This window comes from Panulirus ornatus, chromosome 8 (assembly GCF_036320965.1).
Source record: "Panulirus ornatus isolate Po-2019 chromosome 8, ASM3632096v1, whole genome shotgun sequence".
Taxonomy (NCBI): domain Eukaryota; kingdom Metazoa; phylum Arthropoda; class Malacostraca; order Decapoda; family Palinuridae; genus Panulirus; species Panulirus ornatus.
This window is the reverse complement of record NC_092231.1, coordinates 34,242,280-34,266,192: the sequence shown is the minus strand read 5'-3', so window position 1 is coordinate 34,266,192 and position 23,913 is coordinate 34,242,280. Positions and strand designations below refer to the sequence as shown.

At 42.7% G+C, this 23,913-nt stretch overlaps 1 protein-coding gene across 1 annotated transcript in view; it reads right to left on the bottom strand.

The window, feature by feature from the left end:
- LOC139749709 (G patch domain-containing protein 1 homolog) overlaps positions 1–23,913 on the bottom strand; it is a 240,342-nt gene that overhangs the window by 21,742 nt on the left and 194,687 nt on the right. The window contains exon 6 of the mRNA XM_071663863.1: positions 20,760–20,986. Coding sequence (XP_071519964.1) covers positions 20,760–20,986 — 227 coding nt within the window. The remainder of the gene's footprint in view (positions 1–20,759; positions 20,987–23,913) is intronic.

Genomic DNA, 23,913 nt, shown 5'->3' with positions numbered 1-23,913 from the left:
GGGGTTGTTAGGGAGGTGAATGCAAGAGTTTTGGAAAGAGGGGCAAGTATGCAGTCTGTTGTGGATGAGAGAACTTGGGAAGTGAGTCACTTGTTGTTCACTGACGATACAGCGCTGGTGGCTGATTCATGTGAGAAACTGCAGAAGCTGGTGACTGAGTTTGGTAAAGTGTGTGAAAGAAGAAACGTGAGAGTAAATGTGAATAAGAGCAAGGTTATTAGGTACAGTAGGATAGAGGGACAAGTCAATTGGGAGGTAAATTTGAATGCAGAGACTGGAGGAAATGAAGTGTTTTAGTTATCTGGGAGTGGATTTGGCAGTGGATGGAACCATGGAAGTGGAAGTGAATCATAGGGTGGGGGAGGGGGCGAAAGTTATGGGAGCGTTGAAGAATGTGTGAAATTCGAGAACATTATCTCGGAAAGCAAAAATGGGTATGTTTGAGGGGATAGTGGTTCCAACAATGTTATATGGTTGCGAGGCGGGGGCTATAGATAGAGTTGTGCGGAGGAGGGTGGATGTGCTGGAAATGAGATGTTTGAGGACAATATGTGGTGTGAAGTGCTTTGATCAAGTAAGTAATAAAAGGGTAAGAGAGATGTGTGGTAATAAAAAGAGTGTGGTTGAGAGAGCAGAAGAGGGTGTTTTGAAATTGTGTGGTCACATAGAGAGAATGAGTGAGGAAAGATTGACCAAGAGGATATATATATATGTCAGAGGTGGAGGGAACTAGGAGAAATGGGAGACCAAATTGGAGGTGGAAAGATGGAGTAAAAAAAGATTTTGAGCGACCGGGGCCTAAACATACAGGAGGGAGGAAGACATGCAAGGAATAGAGTGAATTGGAATGATGTGGTACACTGGTATCAACATGTTATCAAAGGATTTAACCAGGGCATGTGAAGTGTCTATGGTAAACCATGGAATGTTTTGTGGGGCCTGGATGTGGAAAGAGCTGTGGCTTCGGTGCATTGCACATGACAGCTAGTGATTGAGTGTGAACGAATGTGGCCTTTGATGTCTTTTCCTAGCACTACCTTACGTGCACGTGGGGAGAGGGGGGAGTGCTGTTCCATGTGTGGCGGGATGGCGGCAGGAATGGATAAAGGCAGCATGTATGAATATGTACATGTGTATTTATGTATATGTCTGTGTCTGTTTATGTATATATACATTGAAATGTATAGGTATGTATATGTGTGTGTATGGGCGTTTATGTATATACAAGTGTATGTGGGTGGGTTGGGCCATTCTTTCATCTGTTTCCTTGCACTACCTTGCTGACGCAGGACACAGCAACAAAGTATAATTAATAATGAAAAGAATATATATATTATATTCATATCATCAAACTTTAACACTGTCTCTTGCGATCATAGCCTAGCGGTAGCACTCCTGCCTGCTGCATAGGGGTCCCGGGTTCGATCCTGCCTGTTGGATGTTTGTATGTTCTAAGAAGGTGGCATTCATTTGCACTTTGTTCGTATTCATATACCTCCGCATTGTACAGTTAGGTTCAGTAAAATGCTATCTACTGGCTGTGTGAGACTGATGCAAAAAGATCGGTGTAGACCCCGGTGCTCAACAATGTGACACGAAGGGTATTCGAGTACATAGTATTAGAACAGTCATTTCCCTATCAAAGGCAATCATAACCTAGCGGCAGCGCTCCTGCCTGTTGCACAGGGGTCCCAGGCTCGCTCCTGCTTGTTGGAGGTTTGTATGTTTTACGAACATGCACATTCATATGCACTTTCTTCGTTGTACAGTTAGGTTTGGTAAAATGCTATCTGCTGTGTGAGTCTCATGGGAACTGACCGGTGCATACCCTGATGCTCACCAACATGAGATGAAGAGTATTAGAGTTCACAGCCTAACAGTAGCACTCCAGCCTGTTGCATAGGGATCTCGGGTTCGATCAGATTAGGGTGTCTAAAAGTGTATGGATGTAACCAGGATGAGTAAAAAGGAGAGATAGGTAGTATGTTTGAGGAAAGGAACCTGGATGTTTTGGCTCTGAGTGAAACGAAGCTCAACGGTAAAGGGGAAGAGTGGTTTGGGAATGTCTTGGGAGTAAAGTCAGGGGTTAGTGAGAGGACAAGAGCAAGGGAAGGAGTAGCACTACTGCTGAAACAGAAGTGTGGGAGTATGTGATAGAGTGTAAGAAAGTAAACTCTAGATTGATATGGGTAAAACTGACAGTGGACGGAGAGAGATGGGTGATGATTGGTGCATATGCACCTGGGTATGAGGAGAAAGATCATGAAAGACAAATGTTTTGGGAGCAGCTGAGTGAGTGTATTAGAAGTTTTGATGCATGAGACCAGGTTATAGTGATGGGTAATTTGAATGCAGAGGTGAGTAATGTGGCAGTTGAGGGAATAATTGGTGTACATGGGGTGTTCAGTGTTGTAAATGGAAATGGTGAAGAGCTTGTAGATTTATGTGCTGAAAAAGGATTGGTGATTGGGAATACCTGGTTTAAAAAGAGAGATATACATAAGAATAAGTATGTAAGTAGGAGAGATGGCCAGAGAGCATTATTGGATTATGTTTTAATTGATAGGTGCATGAAAGAGAGACTTTTGGATGTTAATGTGTTGAGAGGTGCAACTGGAGGGATGTCTGATCATTATCTTGTGGATGCAAAGGTGAAGATTTGTAGAGGTTCTCAGAAAAGAAGAGAGAATGTTGGGGTGAAGAGATTGGTGAGAGTAAGTGAGCTTGTGAAAGAGACTTGTATGAGGAAACACCAGGAGAGACTGAATGGAAAAAGGTGAGACCACAGGAGGTAAGGGGAGTGGGGGAGGAATGGGATGTATTTAGGGAAGCAGTGATGGCTTACGCAAGGGATGCTTGTGGCATGAGAAGCGTGGGAGGTGGGCAGATTAAAAAGAGTAGTGAGTGGTGGGATGAAGAAGTAATATTATTAGTGAAAGAGAAGAGAGAGGCATTTGGACAATTTTTGCAGGAAAATAATTCAAATGACTAGGAGATGTATAAAAGAAAGAGGTCAAGAGAAAGGTGCAAGAGGCAAAAAAGAGGGCAAATGAGAGTTAGGGTGAGAGAGTATCATTAAATTTTAGGGAGAATAAAAAGATGTTTTGGGAGGAGGTAAATAAAGTGCGTAAGACAAGGGAACAAATGGGAACTTCAGTGAAGGGGGCTAATGGGGAGGTGATAACAAGCAGTGGTGATGTGAGAGGGAGTGAGAATTTTGAAGGTTTGTTGAATGTGTTTGATGATAGAGTAGAAGATATAGGGTGTTTTGGGCGAGGTGGTGTGCAAAGTAAGAGGGTTAGGGAGAATGATTTGGTAAACAGAGAAGAGGTACTAAAAGCTTTGCGAAGATGAAAGCTGGCAAGACAGCGGGTTTGGATGGTATTGCAGTGGAATTCATTAAATAAAGGGGTGACTGTATTGTTGACTGGTTGGTGAGGTTATTTAATGTATGTATGATTCATGTTGACGCGCCGAAGGATTGGCGGAATGCTTGCATAGTGCCATTGTACAAAGGCAAAGGGGATAAAGTGAGTGTTCAAATTACAGAGGTATGAGTTTGTTGAGTATCAGTGGTAAATTATATGGGAGGGTATTGATTGAGGGAGTGAAGGCATGTACAGAGAATCAGATTGGGGAAGAGCAGTGTGGTTTCAGAAGTGGTAGAGGATGTGTGGATCAGGTGCTTGCCTTGAGGAATGTATGTGAGAAATACTTAGAAAAACAAATGGATTTGTATGTAGCATTTATGGATCTGGAGAAAGCATATGATAGAGTTGATAGAGATGCTCTGTGGAAGGTATTAAGAATATATGGTGTGGGAGGCAAGTTGTTAGAAGCAGTGGAAAGTTTTTATTGACAATGTAAGGCATGTGTACATGTAGAAAGAGAGGAAAGTGACTGATTCTCAGTGAATGTTGGTTTGCGGCAGGGGTGTGTGATGTCTCAATGGTTGTTCAATTTGTTTATGGATGGGGTTGTTAGGGAGGTGAATGCAAGAGTTTTGGAAAGAGGGGCAAGTATGCAGTCTGTTGTGGATGAGAGAACTTGGGAAGTGAGTCACTTGTTGTTCACTGACGATACAGCGCTGGTGGCTGATTCATGTGAGAAACTGCAGAAGCTGGTGACTGAGTTTGGTAAAGTGTGTGAAAGAAGAAACGTGAGAGTAAATGTGAATAAGAGCAAGGTTATTAGGTACAGTAGGATAGAGGGACAAGTCAATTGGGAGGTAAATTTGAATGCAGAGACTGGAGGAAATGAAGTGTTTTAGTTATCTGGGAGTGGATTTGGCAGTGGATGGAACCATGGAAGTGGAAGTGAATCATAGGGTGGGGGAGGGGGCGAAAGTTATGGGAGCGTTGAAGAATGTGTGAAATTCGAGAACATTATCTCGGAAAGCAAAAATGGGTATGTTTGAGGGGATAGTGGTTCCAACAATGTTATATGGTTGCGAGGCGGGGGCTATAGATAGAGTTGTGCGGAGGAGGGTGGATGTGCTGGAAATGAGATGTTTGAGGACAATATGTGGTGTGAAGTGCTTTGATCAAGTAAGTAATAAAAGGGTAAGAGAGATGTGTGGTAATAAAAAGAGTGTGGTTGAGAGAGCAGAAGAGGGTGTTTTGAAATTGTGTGGTCACATAGAGAGAATGAGTGAGGAAAGATTGACCAAGAGGATATATATATATGTCAGAGGTGGAGGGAACTAGGAGAAATGGGAGACCAAATTGGAGGTGGAAAGATGGAGTGAAAAAGATTTTGAGTGATCAGGGCCTGAACATGCAGGAGGGTGAAAGGCGTGCAAGGAATAGAGTGAATTGGAACGATGTGGTATACCGGGATCGATGTGCTGTCAACGCATTGAATCAGGGCATGTAATGCGTTTGGGGTAAACCATGGAAAGTTCTGTGGGGCCTAGATGTAGAAAGGGAGCTGTGGTTTCAGTGCAGTATTACATGACAGCTAGAAACTGAGTGTCTATGAATGTGGCCTTTGTTGTCTTTCCTGAGCACTACCTCGCACATATGAGGGGAGGGGATTGCTATTTCATGTGTGGCGGGGTGGCAATGGGAATGAATAAAGGCAGACAGTATGACTTATGTACATGTGTATATATGTATATGTCTGTGTGTATATATATGTATACGTTGAGATGTATAGGTATGTATATTTGCGTGTGTGGACGTGTATGTATATACATGGTTGTTTAATTTATTTATGGATGGGGTTGTTAGGGAGGTGAATGCAAGAGTTTTGGAGAAAAGGGCAAATATGCAGTCTGTTGTGGGTGAGAGAGCTTGGGAAGTGAGTCAGTTGTTGTTCGCTGATGATACAGCGCTGGTGGCTGATTCGGGTGAGACACTGCAGAAGGTGGTGACTGAGTTTAGTAAAGTGTGTGAAAGAAGGAACCTGAGAGTAAATGTGAATAAGAGCTAGGTTGTTAGGTTCAGTAGGGCTAAGGGACAAGTCAAGTGGGAAGCAAGTTTGAATGGAGAGAAACTGGAGGAATTGAAATGTTTTAGATGTCTGGGAGTGGATTTGGCAGCAGATGGAACGATGGAAGCGGATGTGAATCATAGGGTGGGGGAGGGGGCGAAAGTTCTGAGAGCCTTAAAGAATGTTTGGAAGCCGAGAACATTATCTCGGAAAGCAAAAATGGGTATGTTTAAAGGAAAAGTGGTTCCAACAATGTTGTATGGTTGCAAGGCGTGGGCTATGGATAGAGTTGTGCTGAGGAGGGTGGATGTGCTGGAAATGAGATGTTTGAGGACAATATGTGGTGTGAGTTGGTTTGATCGAGTAAGTAATGTAAGGGTGAGAGAGATGTGTGGTAATAAAAAGAGTATGGTTGAGAGAGCAGAAGAGGGTGTTTTGAAATGGTTTGGTCACATGGAGAGAATGAGTGAGGAAAGATTGACCAAGAGGATATATATGTCAGGGGTGGAGGGAACGAGGAGAGGTTGGAGACCAAATTGGAGGTGAAAAGATGGCGTGAAAAAGATTTTGAGTGACATGCTGTCAGTGGATTGAAGCAGGGCATGTGAAGCGTCTGGGGTAAACCATGGAAAGCTGTGTAGGTATGTATATTTGTGTGTGTGGACGTATGTATATACATGTGTATGGGGGGGGGGGTTGGGCCATTTCTTTCGTCTGTTTCCTTGCGCTACCTCGCAAACGCGGGAGACAGCGACAAAGTATAATAAATATAATAAATATATATATGGAGGAAGTAAAGTGTTTTAGATATCTGGGAGTGGATCTGGCATCGGATGGAACCATGGAAGTGGAAGTGGATCATAGGGTGGGGGAGGGGGCGAAAATTCTGGGAGCCTTGAAGAATGTGTGGAAGTCGAGAACATTATCTCCGAAAGCAAAAATGGCTATGTTTGAAGGAATAGTGGTTCCAACAATGTTGTATGGTTGCAAGGCGTGGGCTATGGATAGAGTTGTGCGCAGGAGGATGGATGTGCTGGAAATGAGATGTTTGAGGACAATGTGTGGTGTGAGGTGGTTTGATCAAGTAAGTAACGTAAGGGTAAGAGAGATGTGTGGAAATAAAAAGAGCGTGGTTGAGAGAGCAGAAGAGGGTGTTTTGAAATGGTTTGGGCACATGGAGAGAATGAGTGAGGAAAAATTGACCAAGAGGATATATGTGTCGGAGGTAGAGGGAACGAGAAGTGGGAGACCAAATTGGAGGTGGAAAGATGGAGTGAAAAAGATTTTGTGTGATTAGGGCCTGAACATGCAGGAGGGTGAAAGGAAGGCAAGGAATAGAGTGAATTGGATCGATGTGGTATATCGTGGTTGACGTGCTGTCAGTGGATTGAATCAGGCCATGTGAAGCGTCTGGGGTAAAACATGGAAAGCTGTGTAGGTATGTATATTTGCGTGTGTGGACGTATGTATATACATGTGTATGGGGGTGGGTTGGGCCATTTCTTTCGTCTGTTTCCTTGCGCTACCTCGCAAACGCGGGAGACAGCGGCAAAAAAAAAAAAAAATATATATATATATATATCTATGTTTTTTTTTTTTTTTTTTTTTTCATACTTTGTCGCTGTCTCCCGCATGTACAGAGCATCAGATTGGGGAAGAGCAGTGCGGTTTCAGAAGTGGTAGAGGATGTGTGGATCAGGTGTTTGCTTTGAAGAATGTATGTGAGAAATACTTAGAAAAGCAAATGGATTTGTATGTAGCATTTATGGATCTGGAGAAGGCATATGATAGAGTTGATAGAGATGCTCTGTGGAAGGTATTAAGAATATATGGTGTGGGAGGCAAGTTGTTAGAAGCAGTGAAAAGTTTTTATCGAGGATGTAAGGCATGTGTACGTGTAGGAAGAGAGGAAAGTGATTGGTTCTCAGTGAATGTAGGTTTGCGGCAGGGGTGTGTGATGTCTCCATGGTTGTTTAATTTGTTTATGGATGGGGTTGTTAGGGAGGTAAATGCAAGAGTCCTGGAAAGAGGGGCAAGTATGAAGTCTGTTGGGGATGAGAGAGCTTGGGAAGTGAGTCAGTTGTTGTTCGCTGATGATACAGCGCTGGTGGCTGATTCATGTGAGAAACTGCAGAAGCTGGTGACTGAGTTTGGTAAAGTGTGTGAAAGAAGAAAGTTAAGACTAAATGTGAATAAGAGCAAGGTTATTAGGTACAGTAGGGGTGAGGGTCAAGTCAATTGGGAGGTGAGTTTGAATGGAGAAAAACTGGAGGAAGTGAAGTGTTTTAGATATCTGGGAGTGGATCTGTCAGCGGATGGAACCATGGAAGCGGAAGTGGATCATAGGGTGGGGGAGGGGACGAAAATTTTGGGAGCCTTGAAAAATGTGTGGAAGTCGAGAACATTATCTCGGAAAGCAAAAATGGGTATGTTTGAAGGAATAGTGGTTCCAACAATGTTGTATGGTTGCGAGGCGTGGGCTATGGATAGAGTTGTGCGCAGGAGGATGGATGTGCTAGAAATGAGATGTTTGAGGACAATGTGTGGTGTGAGGTGGTTTGATCGAGTAAGTAACGTAAGGGTAAGAGAGATGTGTGGAAATAAAAAGAGCGTGGTTGAGAGAGCAGAAGAGGGTGTTTTGAAATGGTTTGGGCACATGGAGAGAATGAGTGAGGAAAGATTGACCAAGAGGATATATGTGTCGGAGGTGGAGGGAACGAGGAGAAGAGGGAGACCAAATTGGAGGTGGAAAGATGGAGTGAAAAAGATTTTGTGTGATCGGGGCCTGAACATGCAGGAGGGTGAAAGGAGGGCAAGGAATAGAGTGAATTGGAGCGATGTGGTATACAGGGGTTGACGTGCTGTCAGTGGATTGAATCAAGGCATGTGAAGCGTCTGGGGTAAACCATGGAAGGCTGTGTAGGTATGTATATTTGCGTGTGTGGACGTATGTACATGTGTATGGGGGGGGGGTTGGGCCATTTCTTTCGTCTGTTTCCTTGCGCTATCTATATATATATATATAGATTATCCCTGGGGATAGGGGATGAAGAATACTTCCCACGTATTCCCTGCGTGTCGTAGAAGGCGACTAAAAGGGGAGTGGGAGGCTGGAAATCCTCCCCTCTCGTTTTTTTCTTTTCTTTTCATTTTCCAAAAGAAGGAACAGAGGGGGGCCAGGTGAGGATATTCCACAAAGGCCCAGTCCTCTGTTCTTAATGCTACCTCGCTAATGCGGGAAATGGCGGATAGTTTGAAAGAAAAAAAAAGATATATATATATATAGACATTCCCTATCCCTGGGGATAGGAGAGAAAGAATACTTCCCACGCATTCCTCACGTGTCGTAGAAGGCGACTAAAGGGGACAGGAGCAGGGGGTTAGAAACCCTCCCCTCCTTGTATTTTAACTTTCTAAAAGGGGAAACAGAAGAAGGAGTCATGCGGGGAGTGCTCATCCTCCTCGAAGGCTCAGATTGGGGTGTCTAAATGTGTGTGGATGTAACCAAGATGAGAAAAAAGGTGAGATAGGTAGTATGTTTGAGGAAAGGAACCTGGATGTTTTGGCTCTGAGTGAAACGAAGCTCAAGGGTAAAGGGGAAGAGTTGTTTGGGAATGTCTTTGGAGTAAAGTCAGGGGCTAGTGAGAGGACAAGAGCAAGGGAAGGAGTAGCACTACTCCTGAAACAGCAGTGGTGGGAGTATGTGATAGAGTGTAAGAAAGTAAACTCTAGATTGATATGGGTAAAACTGAGAGTGGATGGGCATGAGAAGAAAGATCATGAGAGGCAAGTGTTTTGGCAGCAGATTAATGAATGTGTTAGAAGTTTTGATGCACGAGACCAGGTTATAGTGATGGGTGATTTGAATGCAAATGGGAGTAATGTGGCAGTTGAGGTAATAATTGGTATACATGGGGTGTTCAGTGTTGTAAATGGAAATGGTGAAGAGCTTGTAGATTTATGTGCTGAAAAAGGACAGGTGATTGGGAATACCTGGTTCAAAAAGAGAGATATACATAAATATACGTATGTAAAAAGGAGAGATGGCCAAAGAGCATTATTGGATTACGTGTTAATTGATATGCGTGCGAAAGAGAGACTTTTGGATGTTAATGTGCTGAGAGGTGCAACTTGAGGGATGTCTGATCATTATCTTGTGGAGGCGAAGGTGAAGATTTGTAGAGGTTTTCAGAAAAGAAGGGAGAATGTTGGGGTGAAGAGAGTGGTGAGAGTAAGTGAGCTTGGGAAGGAGACTTGTGTGAGGAAGTACCAGGAGAGACTGAGTACAGAATGGAAAAAGGTGAGAACAAAGGAGGTAAGGGGAGTGGGGGAGGAATGGGATGTATCTAGGGAAGCAGTGATGGTTTGTGCAAAAGATGCTTGTGGCATGAGAAGCGTGGGAGGTTGGCAGATTATCAAGGGTAGTGAATGGTGGGATGAAGAAGTAAGATTATTAGTGAAAGAGAAGAGAGAGGCATTTGGACAATTTTTGCAGGGAAATAATTCAAATGAGTGGGAGATGTATAAAAGAAAGAGGCAGGAGGTTAAGAGAAAGGTGCAAGAGGTGAAAAAGAGGGCATATGAGAGTTGGGGTGAGAGAGTATCATTAAATTTTAGGGGGAATAAAAACATGTTTTGGAAGGAGTAAATAAAGTGTGTAAGACAAGGGAACAAATGGGAATCTCAGTGAAGGGGGCTACTGGGGAGGTGATAACAAGTAGTGGTGATGTGAGAAGGAGAAGGAGTAAGTATTTTGAAGGTTTGTTGAATGTGTTTGATGATAGAGTGGCAGACATAGGGTGTTTTGGTCAAGGTGGTGTGCAAAGTGAGGGGTTAGGGGAAAATGATTTCGAAACAGAGAAGAGTTAGTAAAAGCTTTGCGGAAGATGAAAGCCGGCAAGGCAGCGGGGTTGGATGGTATTGCTGTGGAATTTATTAAAAAAGGGGGTGACTGTATTGTTGACTGGTTGGTAAGGTCATTTAATGTATGTATGACTCATGGTGAAGCGCCTGAGGATTGGCGGAATGCGTGCATAGTGCCATTGTACAAAGGCAAAGGGGACAAAGGTGAGTGCTCAAATTACAGAGGTATAAGTTTGTTGAGTATTCCAGGTAAATTATATGGGAGGGTATTGATTGAGAGGGTGAAGGCATGTACAGAGCTTCAGATTGTGGAAGAGCAGTGTGGTTTCAGAAGTGGTACAGGACATGTGGATCAGGTGTTTGCTTTGAGGAATGTATGTGAGAAATACTTAGAAAAGCAAATGGATTTGTATGTAGTATTTATGGATCTGGAGAGGCATATGATAGAGTTGATAGAGATGCTCTGTGGAAGGTATTAAGAATATATGGTGTGGGAGGCAAGTTGTTAGAAGCAGTGAAAAGTTTTTATTGAGGATGTAAGGCATATGTATGTGTAGGAAGAGAGGAAAGTAATTGGTTCTCAGTGAATGTAAGTTTGCGGCAGGGGTGTGTGATGTCTCCATGGATGTTTAATTTGTTTATGGATGGGGTTGTTAGGGAGGTGAATGGAAGAGTTCTGGAAAGAGGGGCAAGTATGCAGTCTGTTGTGGATGAGAGAGCGTGGGAAGTGAGTCAGTTGTTGTTCGCTGATGATACAGTGCTGGTGTCCGATTCGTGTGAGAAACTGCAGAAGTTAGTGACTGAGTTTGGTAAAGTGTGTGAGAGAAGAAAGTTGAGAGTAAATGTGAATAAGAGCAAGGTAATTATTAGGTACAGTAGGGTTGAGGGTCAAGTCAATTGGGAGGTAAGTTTGAATGGAGAAAAACTGGAGGAAGTGAAGTGTTTTAGATATCTGGGAGTGGATTTGGCTGCGGATGGAACCATGGAAGCGGAAGTGAATCATAGGGTGAGGGAGGGGGCAAAAATTCTGGGAGCGTTGAAGAGTGTGTGGAAGTCGAGAACATTATCTCCAAAAGCAAAAATGGCTATGTTTGAAGGAATAGTGGTTCCAACAATGTTATAAGGTTGCGAGACATGGGCTATGGATAGAGTTGTGCGCAGGAGGGTGGATGTGCTGGAAATGAGATGTTTGAGAACAAAATGTGGTGTGAGGTGGTTTGATTGAGTAAGTAATTATAGGGTAAGAGAGATGTGTGGTAATAAAAAGAGTGTGGTTGAGAGAGCAGAGGAGGGTGTTTTGAAATGGTTTGGGCACATGGAGAGAATGAGTGAGGAAAGATTGACCAAGAGGATATATGTGTCAGAGGTGGAGGCAACGAGGAGAGGTGGGAGACCAAATTGGAGGTGGAAAGATGGAGTGAAAAAGATTTTGAGTGATCGGGGCCTGAACATGCAGGAGGGTGAAAGGTGGGCAAGGGGTAGAGTGAATTGGATCGATGTAGTATCCCGGGGTCAACGTGCTGTCAATGGATTGACCCAGGGCATGTGAAGCGTCTTGGGTAAACCATGGAAAGTTGTGTGGGGCCTGGATGTGGGAAGGGAGCTCTGGTTTCGGGCATTATTACATGACCGCTAGAGACTGAGTGTGAACGAATGGGGCCTTTCTTGTCTTTTCCTAGCGCTATCTCGCACACATGAGGGGGGAGGGGGATGTTATTCCATATGTGGCGAGGTGGCGATGGGAATGGATGAAGGCAGACAGTATGAATTGTGTGCTTGTGTATATATATGTATATGTCTGTGTGTGTATATATATGTGTACATTGAGATGTATAGTTATGTATATTTGCGTGTGTGGACGTGTATGTATATACAGGTGTATGGGGGTGGGTTGGGCCATTTCTTTCATCTGTTTCCTTGCGTTACCTCGCAAACTCGGGAGACAGCGACAAAGTGCTCATCCTCCTCGTAGACTCAGATTGGGGTGTCTAAATGTGTGTGGATGTAACCAAGATGTGAAAAAAGGAGAGATAGGTAGTATGTTTGAGGAAAGGAACCTGGATGTTTTGGCTCTGAGTGAAACAAAGCTCAAGGGTAAAGGGGAAGAGTTGTTTGGGAATGTCTTGGGAGTAAAGTCAGAGGTTAGTGAGAGGACAAGAGCAAAGGGAAGGAGTAGCAATACTCCTGAAACAGGAGTTGTGGGAGTATGTGATAGAATGTAAGAAAGTAAATTCTCGATTAATATGGGTAAATCGGAAAGTTGATGGAGAGAGATGGGTGATTATTGGTGCATATGCACCTGGGCATGAGAAGAAAGATCATGAGAGGCAAGTGTTTTGGGAGCAGCTGAATGAGTGTGTTAGTGGTTTTGATGCACAAGACAGGGTTATAGTGATAGGTGATTTGAATGCAAAGGTGAGTAATGTGGCAGTTGAGGGAATAATTGGTATACATGGGGTGTTCAGTGTTGTAAATGGAAATGGTGAAGAGCTTGTAGATTTATGTGCTGAAAAAGGACTGGAGATTGGGAATACTTGGTTTAAAAAGCGAGATATACATAAGTATACGTATGTAAGTAGGAGATATGGCCAGAGAGCGTTATTGGATTACGTTTTAATTGACAGGCGCGCGAAAGAGAGACTCTTGGATGTTAATGTGCTTAGAGGTTATTGTGGAGGCTGAGGTGAAGATTTGTATGGGTTTTCAGAAAAGAAGAGTGAATGTTGGGGTGAAGAGGGTGGTGAGAGTAAGTGAGCTTGGGAAGGAGACTTATGTGAGGAAGTACCAGGAGAGACTGAGTACAGAATGGAAAAAGGTGAGAACAATGGAAGTATGGGGAGTGGGGGAGGAATGGGATGTATTTAGGGAATCAGTGATGGAGTGCGCAAAAGATGCTTGTGGCATGAGAAGCGTGGGAGGTGGGTTGATTAGAAAGGGTAGTGAGTGGTGGGATGAAGAAGTAAGATTATTAGTGTAAGAGAAGAGAGAGGCATTTGGACGATTTTTGCAGGGAAAAATGCAACTGAGTGGGAGATGTATAAAAGAAAGAGACAGGAGGTCAAGAGAAAGGTGCAAGAGGTGAAAAAGAGGGCAAATGAGAGTTGGGGTGAGAGAGTATCATTAAATCTTAGGGAGAATAAAAAGATGTTCTGGAAGGAGGTAAATAAAGTGCATAAGACAAGGAAGCAAATGGGAACTTCAGTGAAGGGCACAAATGGGGAGGTGATAGCAAGTAGTGGTGATGTGAGAAGGAGATGGAGTGAGTATTTTGAAGGTTTGTTGAATGTGTCTGATGACAGAGTGGCAGATATAGGGTGTTTTGGTCGATGTGGTGTGCAAAGTGAGAGGGTTAGGGAAAATGATTTGGTAAACAGAGAAGAGGTAGTAAAAGCTTTGCAGAAGATGAAAGCCGGCAAGGCAGCAGGTTTGGATTGTACTGCAGTGGAATCTATTTAAAAAGGGGGTGACTGTATTGTTGACTGGTTGGTAAGGTTATTTAATGTATGTATGACTCATGGTGAGGTGCCTGAGGATTGGCAGAATGCGTGCATAGTGCCATTGTACAAAGGCAAAGGGGATAAGAGTGAGTGCTCAAATTACAGAGGTATAAGTTTGTTGAGTATTCCTGGGAAATTATATGGGAGGGTATTGATTGAGAGGGTGAAGGCATGTACAAAGCATCAGATTGGGGAAGAGCAGTGTGGTTTCAGAAGTGGTAGAGGATGTGTGGATCAGGTGTTTGCTTTGAAGAATGTATGTGAGAAATAATTAGAAAAGCAAATGGATTTGTATGTAGCATTTATGGATCTGGAGAAGGCATATGATAGAGTTGATAGAGATGCTTTGCGGAAGGTATTGAGAATATATGGTGTGGGAGGCAAGTTGTTAGAAGCAGTGAAAAGATTTTATCGAGGATGTAAGGCATGTGTACGTGTAGGAAGAGAGGAAAGTGATTGGTTCTCAGTGAATGTAGGAGTGGATCTGGCAGCGGATGGAACCATGGAAGCGGAAGTGAATCATAGGGTGGGGGAGGGGGCGAAAATCCTGGGAGCCTTGAAGAATGTTTGGAAGTCGAGAACATTATCTCGGAAAGCAAAAATGGGTATGTTTGAAGGAATAGTGGTTCCAACAATGTTGTATGGTTGCGAGGCGTGGGCTATGGATAGAGTTGTGCGCAGGAGGGTGGATGTGCTGGAAATGAGATGTTTGAGGACAATGTGTGGTGTGAGGTGGTTTGATCAAGTAAGTAATGTATGGGTAAGAGAGATGTGTGGAAATAAAAAGAGCGTGGTTGAGAGAGCAGAAGAGGGTGTTTTGAAATGGTTTGGGCACATGGAGAGAATGAGTGAGGAAAGATTGACCAAGAGGATATATGTGTCAGAGGTGGAGGGAACGAGGAGAAGTGGGAGACCAAATTGGAGGTGGAAAGATGGAGTGAAAAAGATTTTGAGTGATCGAGGCCTGAACATGCAGGAGGGTGAAAGGTGGCAAAGGAATAGAGTGAATTGGATCGATGTGGTATACTGGGGTTGACATGCCGTCAGTGGATTGAATCAGGGCATGTGAAGTGTCTGGGGTAAACCATGGAAAGTTCTGTGGGGCCTGGATGTGGAAAGGGAGCTGTGGTTTCGGGCATTATTGCATGACAGCTAGAGACTGAGTGTGAACGAATGGGGCCTTTGTTGTCTTTTCCTAGCGCTACCTCGCACACATGAGGGGGGAGGGGGATGGTATTCCATGTGTGGTGAGGTGGTGATGGGAATGAATAAAGGCAGACAGGGTGAATTGTGTGCATGGGTATATATGTATGTGTCTGTGTGTGTATATATATGTGTACATTGAGATGTACAGGTATGTATATTTGCATGTGTGGACGCGTATGTATGTACATGTGTATGGGGGTGGGTTGGGCCATTTCTTTCTTCTGTTTCCTTGCGCTACCTCGCAAACGCGGGAGACAGTGACAAAGCAAAATGAAAAAAATATATATATATGCTGATATTATCTTATTATACATTGTCGCTGTCTCCCACATTAGCGAGGCAGCGCAAGGAAACAGATGAAAGAATGGCCCAATCCACCCACATACACATGAATATACATACACATCCACACACAGCACATATACATATCTATACATGTCAACATATATATACACACACAGACATATACATATATACACATGTACATAATTCATACTGTCTGCCCTTATTCATTCCCATCGCCACCCTGCCACACATGAAATGACAACCCCCTCCCCCTGCATGTGCGCAAGGTAGTGCTAGGAAAAGACAACAAAGGCCATTCGTTCACTCCCAGTCTCTAGCTGTCATGTATAATGCACCAAAACCACAGCTCACTTTCCACATCCAGGCCCCACAGAACTTTCCATAACTTACCCCAGATGCTTCACATGCCCTGGTTCAATCCATTGACAGCACATTGACCCCGGTATACCACAACATTCCAATTCATTCTATTCCTTGCACGCCTTTCACCCTCCTGCATGTTCAGGCCCCAATCACTCAAAATCTTTTTCACTCCATCTTTCCACCTCCAATTTGGTCTCCCACTTCTCCTCGTTCCCTCCACCTCTGACACATATATTCTCTTGGTCAATCTTTCCTCACTTATTCTCTCCATGTGACCAAAGCATTTCAAAACACCCTCTTCTGCTCTCTCAATCACACTCTTTTTATTACCACACATCTCTCTTACCCTTTCATTACTTACTGAATGAAACCACTTCACACCACCTATTGTCCTCAAACATCTCATTTCCAGCACATCCACTCTCCTCCACACAACTCTACGTATAGCCCATGCCTCGCAACCATATGACATTTTTGGAGCCACTTTTCCTTCAAACATACCCATTTTTGACTTCCAAGATAACGTTCTCGACTTCCACACAATTTTCAATGCTCCCAGAAGTTTTACCACCTTCCCGACCCTATGATTCACTTCCGCTTCCATGGTTCCATCCGCTGCCAAATCCACTCCCAGATATCTAAAACACTTCACTTCCTCCAGTTTCTCTCCATTCAAACTTACCTCCCAATCTATTTGTCCCTCAACCTTACTGTACCTAATAACCTTGCTCTTATTCACATTTATTCTTAGCTTTTTTCTTTTACACACTTTACCAAACTCAGTCACCAGCTTCTGCAGTTTCTCACCCAAATCAGTCACCAGCGCTGTATCATCAGCAAACAACAACTGACTCACTTCCCAAGCTCTCTCATCCACAACAGACTGCATACTTGCCCCTCTTTCCAAAACTCTTGCATTCACCTCCCTAACAACCCCATTCATAAACAAATTAAACAACCATGGAGACATCACATACCCCTGCCGCAAACCAACATTCACTGACAACCAATCACTTTCCTCTCTTCCTACACGTACACACGCCTAACATCCTTGATAAAAACTTTTCACTCCTTCTAAAAAACTTACCTCCCACACCATTTATTCTTAATACCTTCCACAGAGCATCTGTATGAACTCTATCATATGCCTTCTCCAGATCCATAAATGCTAAATACAAATCCATTTGCATTTCGAAGTATTTCTCGAATACATTTTTTAAAGGAAAACACCTGATCCACATATCCTCTACCACTTCTGAAACCACACTGCTCTTCCCCAGTCTGATGCTCTGTACATGCCTTCACCCTCACAATCAATACCCTCCCATATAATTTCCCAGAAATACTCAACAAACTTATACCTCAGTAATTTGAGCACTAACTCTTATCCCTCTGTAAGTTGAGCACTAACTCTTATCCCCTTTGCCTTTGTACAATGGTACTATACAAGAATTCCGCCAATCCTCAGGCACCTCACCATGAGTCTTACATACATTAAATAACCTTACCAACCAGTCAACAATGCAGTCACCCCCTTTTTAAATAAATTCCACTGCAATACCATCCAAACCCGCTGCCTTTCCGGCTTTCATCTTCTGCAAAGCTTTTACTACCTCTTCTCTATTTACCAAATCATTCTCCCTAACCCTCTCACTTCGCACACCACTTCGACCAAAACACCCAATATCAGCCACTCTATCATAAAACACATTCAACAAACCTTGAAAATACTCACTCCATCTCCTTTTGACATCACCACTACTTGTTATGACCTCCCCATTTAACTATTTATATATTATACTTTGCCGCTGTCTTCCACGTTAGCGAGGTAGCGCAAGGAAACAGACGAAAGAATGGCCCAACCACCCACATACAAATGCATATACATAAACATCCACACCCGCACTTATACATACCTATACATCTCAAGGCATACATACATATACATACTAAGACATATACATACATACACATATACATAATTCATACTTGCTGCCCTTATTCATTCCCGTCGCCACTCCGCCACACATGAAATGATAACCCCCTTTCCCCACATGCATGCGAGGTAGCACTAGGAAAAGACAACAAAGGCCACATTTGTTCACCCTCACTCTCTAGTTGTCATGTATAACGCACCGAAACCACAGCTTCCTTTCCACATCCAGGCCACACAAAATTTTCCATGGTTTACCCCAGATGCTTCATATACCCTGGTTCAATCCATTGACAGCACGTTGACCCCGGTATACCACATCGTTCCAATTCAATCTATTCCTTGCAAGCCTTTCACCCTCCTGCATGTTCAGGCCATGATCGCTCAAAATCTTTTTCACTCCATCTTTCCACCTCCAATTTGGTCTCCCTCTTCTCCTTGTTCCCTCCACCTCTGAGACATATACCCTCTTGGTCAATCTTTCCTCACTCATTCTCTCCATGCGACCAAACCATTTCAACACATCCTCTTCTGCTCTCTCAACAACACTCTTTTTATTACCACACATCTCTTTCCCTTTCATTACCTACTCGATCAAACCACCCTGTACCACATATTGTCCTCATGCATCTCATTCCCAACACATCCACCCTCCTCCACACAACCCTATCTATAGCCCACGCCTCGACTATATAACTGTTGGAACCACTATTCCTTCAAACATACTCATTTTTGCTTTCTGAGATAATGTTCTCGCCTTCCACACATTTTTCAACGCTCCCAGATCTTTCGCTCCCTCCCCCACCCTGTGAATCACTTCTGCTTCCATGGTTCCATCCACTGTGAAATCCACTCTCAGATATCTAAAACACTTCATTTCCTCCAGTTTTTCTCCACTGAAACTTACCTCAAGTGGTTCTGATTGGTGAACATGGCCAGCTTCCTGTGTGCTACAGGAGCCTTATTAGGATAGAAGGGCCTCCTGGGGTAGGAATGTAAGGAGAGAATTTTTTTCCATGCACATTTGCCATTTCCCTCCCTAGCAAGGTAAGCCACAAGAAGACAAAGATATGGCCTCCTATTGTGACATCCACACTCTAGCTGTCATGAATAATAAACTGAAACCAGAGTCCTCTATCCAATACCAAGTCCCACAGACCTTTTCATGATTTTCCCTGACTGCGTTTTATGCCCTGATTCAGCCCACTGACAGCATGTCGTCCCCTGTATATCGCAATGCTTCAATTTCCTCCATCTTTTACATACCTTGAACCCTCCAATATGTTCAGACCTGAACCTTCCAAATACCTTTCATTCCATCCTTCCACCTCCTCCTTGGTTTCTCCTTTTTTCCTTGTTCCCTCTACTTCTGATAAGTATACCCTTGATCATACTGTCCATATGTCCAAAACATTTCAGCACATCCTCTTCAGGTCTCTCGAATACTCCTCTCACTACCAAACCTCTCTCTTACCCTATAAATTCATATTCAATCAAACCCATCTTACACCATATATTGTCCTCAAACATTTCATTTCCAACACTTCAGTACAGTGCTGAGTTTGGTGATTTATTTGATTGAAAAGGAGAGATCATCTCCTAGGCAAAATCTTGTCACGAATGAGAGAAAATACTGCTATTCATACTAAGACTGTCAAAGAATGTACTTAACATGTGAATAAAACATAAAGTGTATTAAACACTATAGTACTGTAAATAGTACTATAGTGTTTAATACACTTTATGTTTTATTCACTTTTTTTTTTCTTTTTTTGATTTTCCAAAAGAAGGAACAGAGAACAAGGCCAGGTGAGGATATTCCCTCAGAGGCCCAGTCCTCTGTTCTTAAAGCTACCTTGCTAATGCAGGAAATGGTGAATAGTATGAAAAAGAAAGTACTGTAAATAACTACACCAGTACTTTAAGAAATAAAAATGATTAATTGAATACCACAATTCTTTTTCAAGTTTTTACTTAGGATCACAGTAAAAACATAAAAATCTATTAGAACAAGCATGTAAGTTAACAAGTCCTAAAAAATCCTCATGTTCAGAGACACGATCCCCCTGAAAAAATCCAATCCTCCTGAATCAGAGCAAACATGCAAGTTAACAAGTCATAGAAAATCCTCATGCACAGAAATACAACCCCCCTTAAAAAACACAATCCCCTTAGCGTACCTTCTACAAAGTATCCCATGAATGCACACTCCTCTATTGTAGCCTTTATCAGAGAATCTTTCAAAAGCCTCTACATCACCTGAACATAACTTTCTAACATTTTGAAACATTCAAATCCTGGTGGCATTAGAGATAGTATGTTCAATGCATATAATAGAAAAATTTTTTCAGTGAGAGAGGGGAGGCACTCCCATACTTTTCACATCTCAGAAAACTTAAATGTCAAATCTATGTAAACTGTAAATTTCAGGCAAATTACTTACAGCATGCAAAAGCAGGCTGAGATTCAGATCAGATAAACATGCTTTGTCAATATAGATTTAAAAAGATACAATAGGTTTCATAAAGTTACACAAGAGGAAAAGTCGATGCCAGATGAACATGGTGCCGACAGTATGTATGTGCTGCATTTATCTTTATCTAATAAAGGTTTGGCTTGGGCTACTTCTGAGTCATATCAGATTTTATGCTAAAGACAAACTAGGTCTATAAATGGATGTTAAAGTATAGCTACAACTAGATGTGCAATAATAAAGCAATGATACCTTAGCATGGCACAAATCTATATACAAATATCTACAAAACACTGGCAGACTCTGCCTGCTAACTGTACATGAAAAGTCATCTTCAGTGAGACTATACCATCAAATTACAATCTCATCAAAGAAATTCTCAGTCCAAGGTAGTCCACACTTTACTTGCTCCTGACTGAAGGGCAACTTTCAAGTTGTAGGAACTCCTAGAAAAGGATTCCTGGGGTTACGGAACAATAAACTATACAAAAACTACAAGAAAAAGGATATACAATAACTGAATACATGTCCTAAAAATGTCTACATTAAGTACAGATGTAAGGATGATACAAGTATAAATGAGCATGTTAAAATGTTATTGTAAATGATCTAGAAACATCCTACCCACAATCTGCCCTAAACAATAACAAGGGCATCACACCCACTAAATTAATAAAAATCTTACCTGTCCTTTTATAAGAACTTTCTTTTTCTTCTCAGTCATAGCCAAAGGAGACGGATCGAAAAGATTTATGTGCCCACCAAGCACAGGAGTTCGGTCCAAAGGTTTGTATCCAAGACCAAAGTGGTCAGCCTTGGCCTGTGTCAGGCAGAGAGTATCAACATCATCTGGGGCAAAAGTTACATCCTGAAGATAAGCTTCACCATCATCTTCACTATCACTACTTGGATCTATGGATGAAAGATTGTGTAAAATTGTCAGTCAATACAAATGAAAATACCATGGTCCTCTATGTACATAGCATATAATTTCTCGCCTTAAAAAATGCACTAATCAAAGGGCATTAGTTAATTATTTTATTATACTTTGTCTCTGTCTCCCATGTTAGCGAGGTAGTGCAAGGAAACAGACAAAAGAATGGCCCAACCCATCTACATACACATGTATATACATAAACGCCCATACATGCATATATACATACCTATACATTTCAACGTATACATACATATAAATACACAGACATAAACATATATAAAGATGTACATACTCACACATGCTGCCTTCATCCATTCTTGTCACCACCCTGCCACACATGATATGGCACCCCCCCCTCCCACAATGTGTGCGCGAGGTAACGCTAAGAAAAGACAAAAAAGGCCACATTCATTCAAAACCTGTCTCTAGCTGTCATGTGTAATGCACATAAACCACAGCTCCCTTTCCAATCCACTGACAGCACGTCGACCCCAGTATACTACATCGTTCCAATTCACTCTACTCCTTGCAAGCCTTTCACCAACCAGTATGTTAAGGCCCCCATCGTACAAAATATTTTTCACTCCTTCCTTCCATCTCCAATTTGGTCTCCCACTTCTCGTTCCCTCCACCTCTGGCACATATATCCTCTTGCTCAATCTTTCCTCACTCATTCTCTCCATGTGACCAAACCATTTCAACACCCCCTCTTCTGCTCTCTCAACCACACTCTTTTTATTACCTCACATCTCTCTTACCCTTTCATGACTTAATCAATCATACCACCTCACATTGCATATTGTACTTAAACAACTCATTTCCAGCACATCCACCCTCCACCGCACATCCCTATCTGCAGCCCATGCCTCGCAACCATATAACATTGTTGGAACCACTATTCCCTCAAACATACCCATTTTTGCTTTCCAAGATAACATTCTTGCCTTCCACACATTTTTCAACGCTCCCAGAACCTTCGCCCCGTTCTCCACCCAAAGACTCACTTTTGCTTCCATGGTTCCATCCGCTGCCAAATCCACTCCCAGTTATCTAAAACACTTCAATTCCTCAAGTTTTTCTCCATTCAAATTTACCTCCCAATTAACTTGTCCCTCAACCCTACTGAACCTAATAACCTTGCTCTTATTCACATTTACTCTCAGCTTTCTCCTTTCACACAATTCACCAAACTCAGTCACCAGCTTCTGTAGTTTCTCACCCGAATTAGCCACCAGTGCTGTATCATCAGTGAACAACAACTGACTCACTTCCCAAGCCCTCTCATCCACAACAGACTGCATACTTGCCCCTCTCTCCAAAACTCTTTCAGTCACCTCCCTCACAACCTCATTCATGAACAAATTAAACAACCATGGAGACATAACTCATCTCTGCTGCACACTGACATTCACTGAGAACCAATCACTTTCCTCTCTTCCTACTTGTATACATGCCTTACATCTTCAATAAAAAATTTTCACTGCTTCTAGCAACTTACCTCCCACACCATATACTCTTACTTACCTTCCACAGAGCATCTCTATCAACTCTATCATATGCCTTCTCCAGATCCATAAATGCTACATAAAAATCCATCTGTTTTTCTAAGTATTTCTCACATAGATCCTTCAAAGCAAACACCTGATCCACACATCCTCTACCACTTCTGAAACCACACTGCTCTTCCCCAGTCTGATGTTCTGGACATGCCTTCACCCTCCCAATCAATACCCTCCCATATAATTTCCCAGGAATACTCAGCAAACTTATATCTCTGATTTGAACACTCACCTTTATCCCCTTTGCCTTTATACAATGGCAATATGTATGCATTCCGCTAATCCTCAGGCACCTCGCCATGAACCATACACACGTTGAATATCCTCATCAACCAGTCAACAACACAGTCAACCCAGTTTTTCAATAAATTCCACAGCAGTACCATCCAACCCTGCCACCTTGCCGGCTTTCATCTTCTGCAAAGCTTTCACTACCTCTTCTCTGTTTACCAAACCATTCTCCCTGACCCTGTCACTTTGCACGCCACCTCGACCAAAACACCCTATATCTGCCACTTTATCATCAAACACATTCAACAAACCTTCAAAATATCCACTCCATCTCCTTCTCACTTCACCACTACCTGTTATTACCTCCTCATTAGCCCCCTTCACCGATGCTCCCATTTGTTCTCTTGTTTTACGCACTCTATTTACCTCCTTCCAAAACATCTTTTTATTCTCCCTAAAATTTAATGATACTCTCTCACCCCAACTCTCATTTGCCCTCTTTTTCACCTCTTGCACCTTTCTCTTAACCTCTTGCCTCGTTCTTATATACATCTCCCGGTCATCTGCACTATTTCCCTGCATAAATCATTCAAATGCCTCTCTCTTCTCTTTCACTAACAATTTTACTTCATCCCACCACTCACTACCCTTTCTAATCTGCCCATCTCCCACCTTTCTCATGCCACAGGCATCTTTTGTGCAAGCCATCATTGCTTCCCTAAATACATCCCATTCCTCCCCCACTCCCCTTATGTCATTTGCTCTCACCTTTTTCCATTCTGCTCTCAATTTCTCCTGGTACTTCCTCACACAAGTCTCCCTTCTCTTCTTTTCTGAATACCTCTACAAATCTTCACCTTTGCCTCCACAAGATAATGATCAGATATCCCTCCAGTTGCCCCTCTCAGTATATTTACATCCAAAAGTCTCTCTTTCACGCGCCTATCAATTACCACGTAATCCAATAACGCTCTCTGGCCATCTCTCCTACTTACATACGTATACTTATGTATATCTTTCTATTCAAACCACGTATTTCCAATCACCAGTCCTTTTTCAGTGCAAAAATCTACAAGCTCTTCACCATTTCCATTTACAACACTGAACACCCC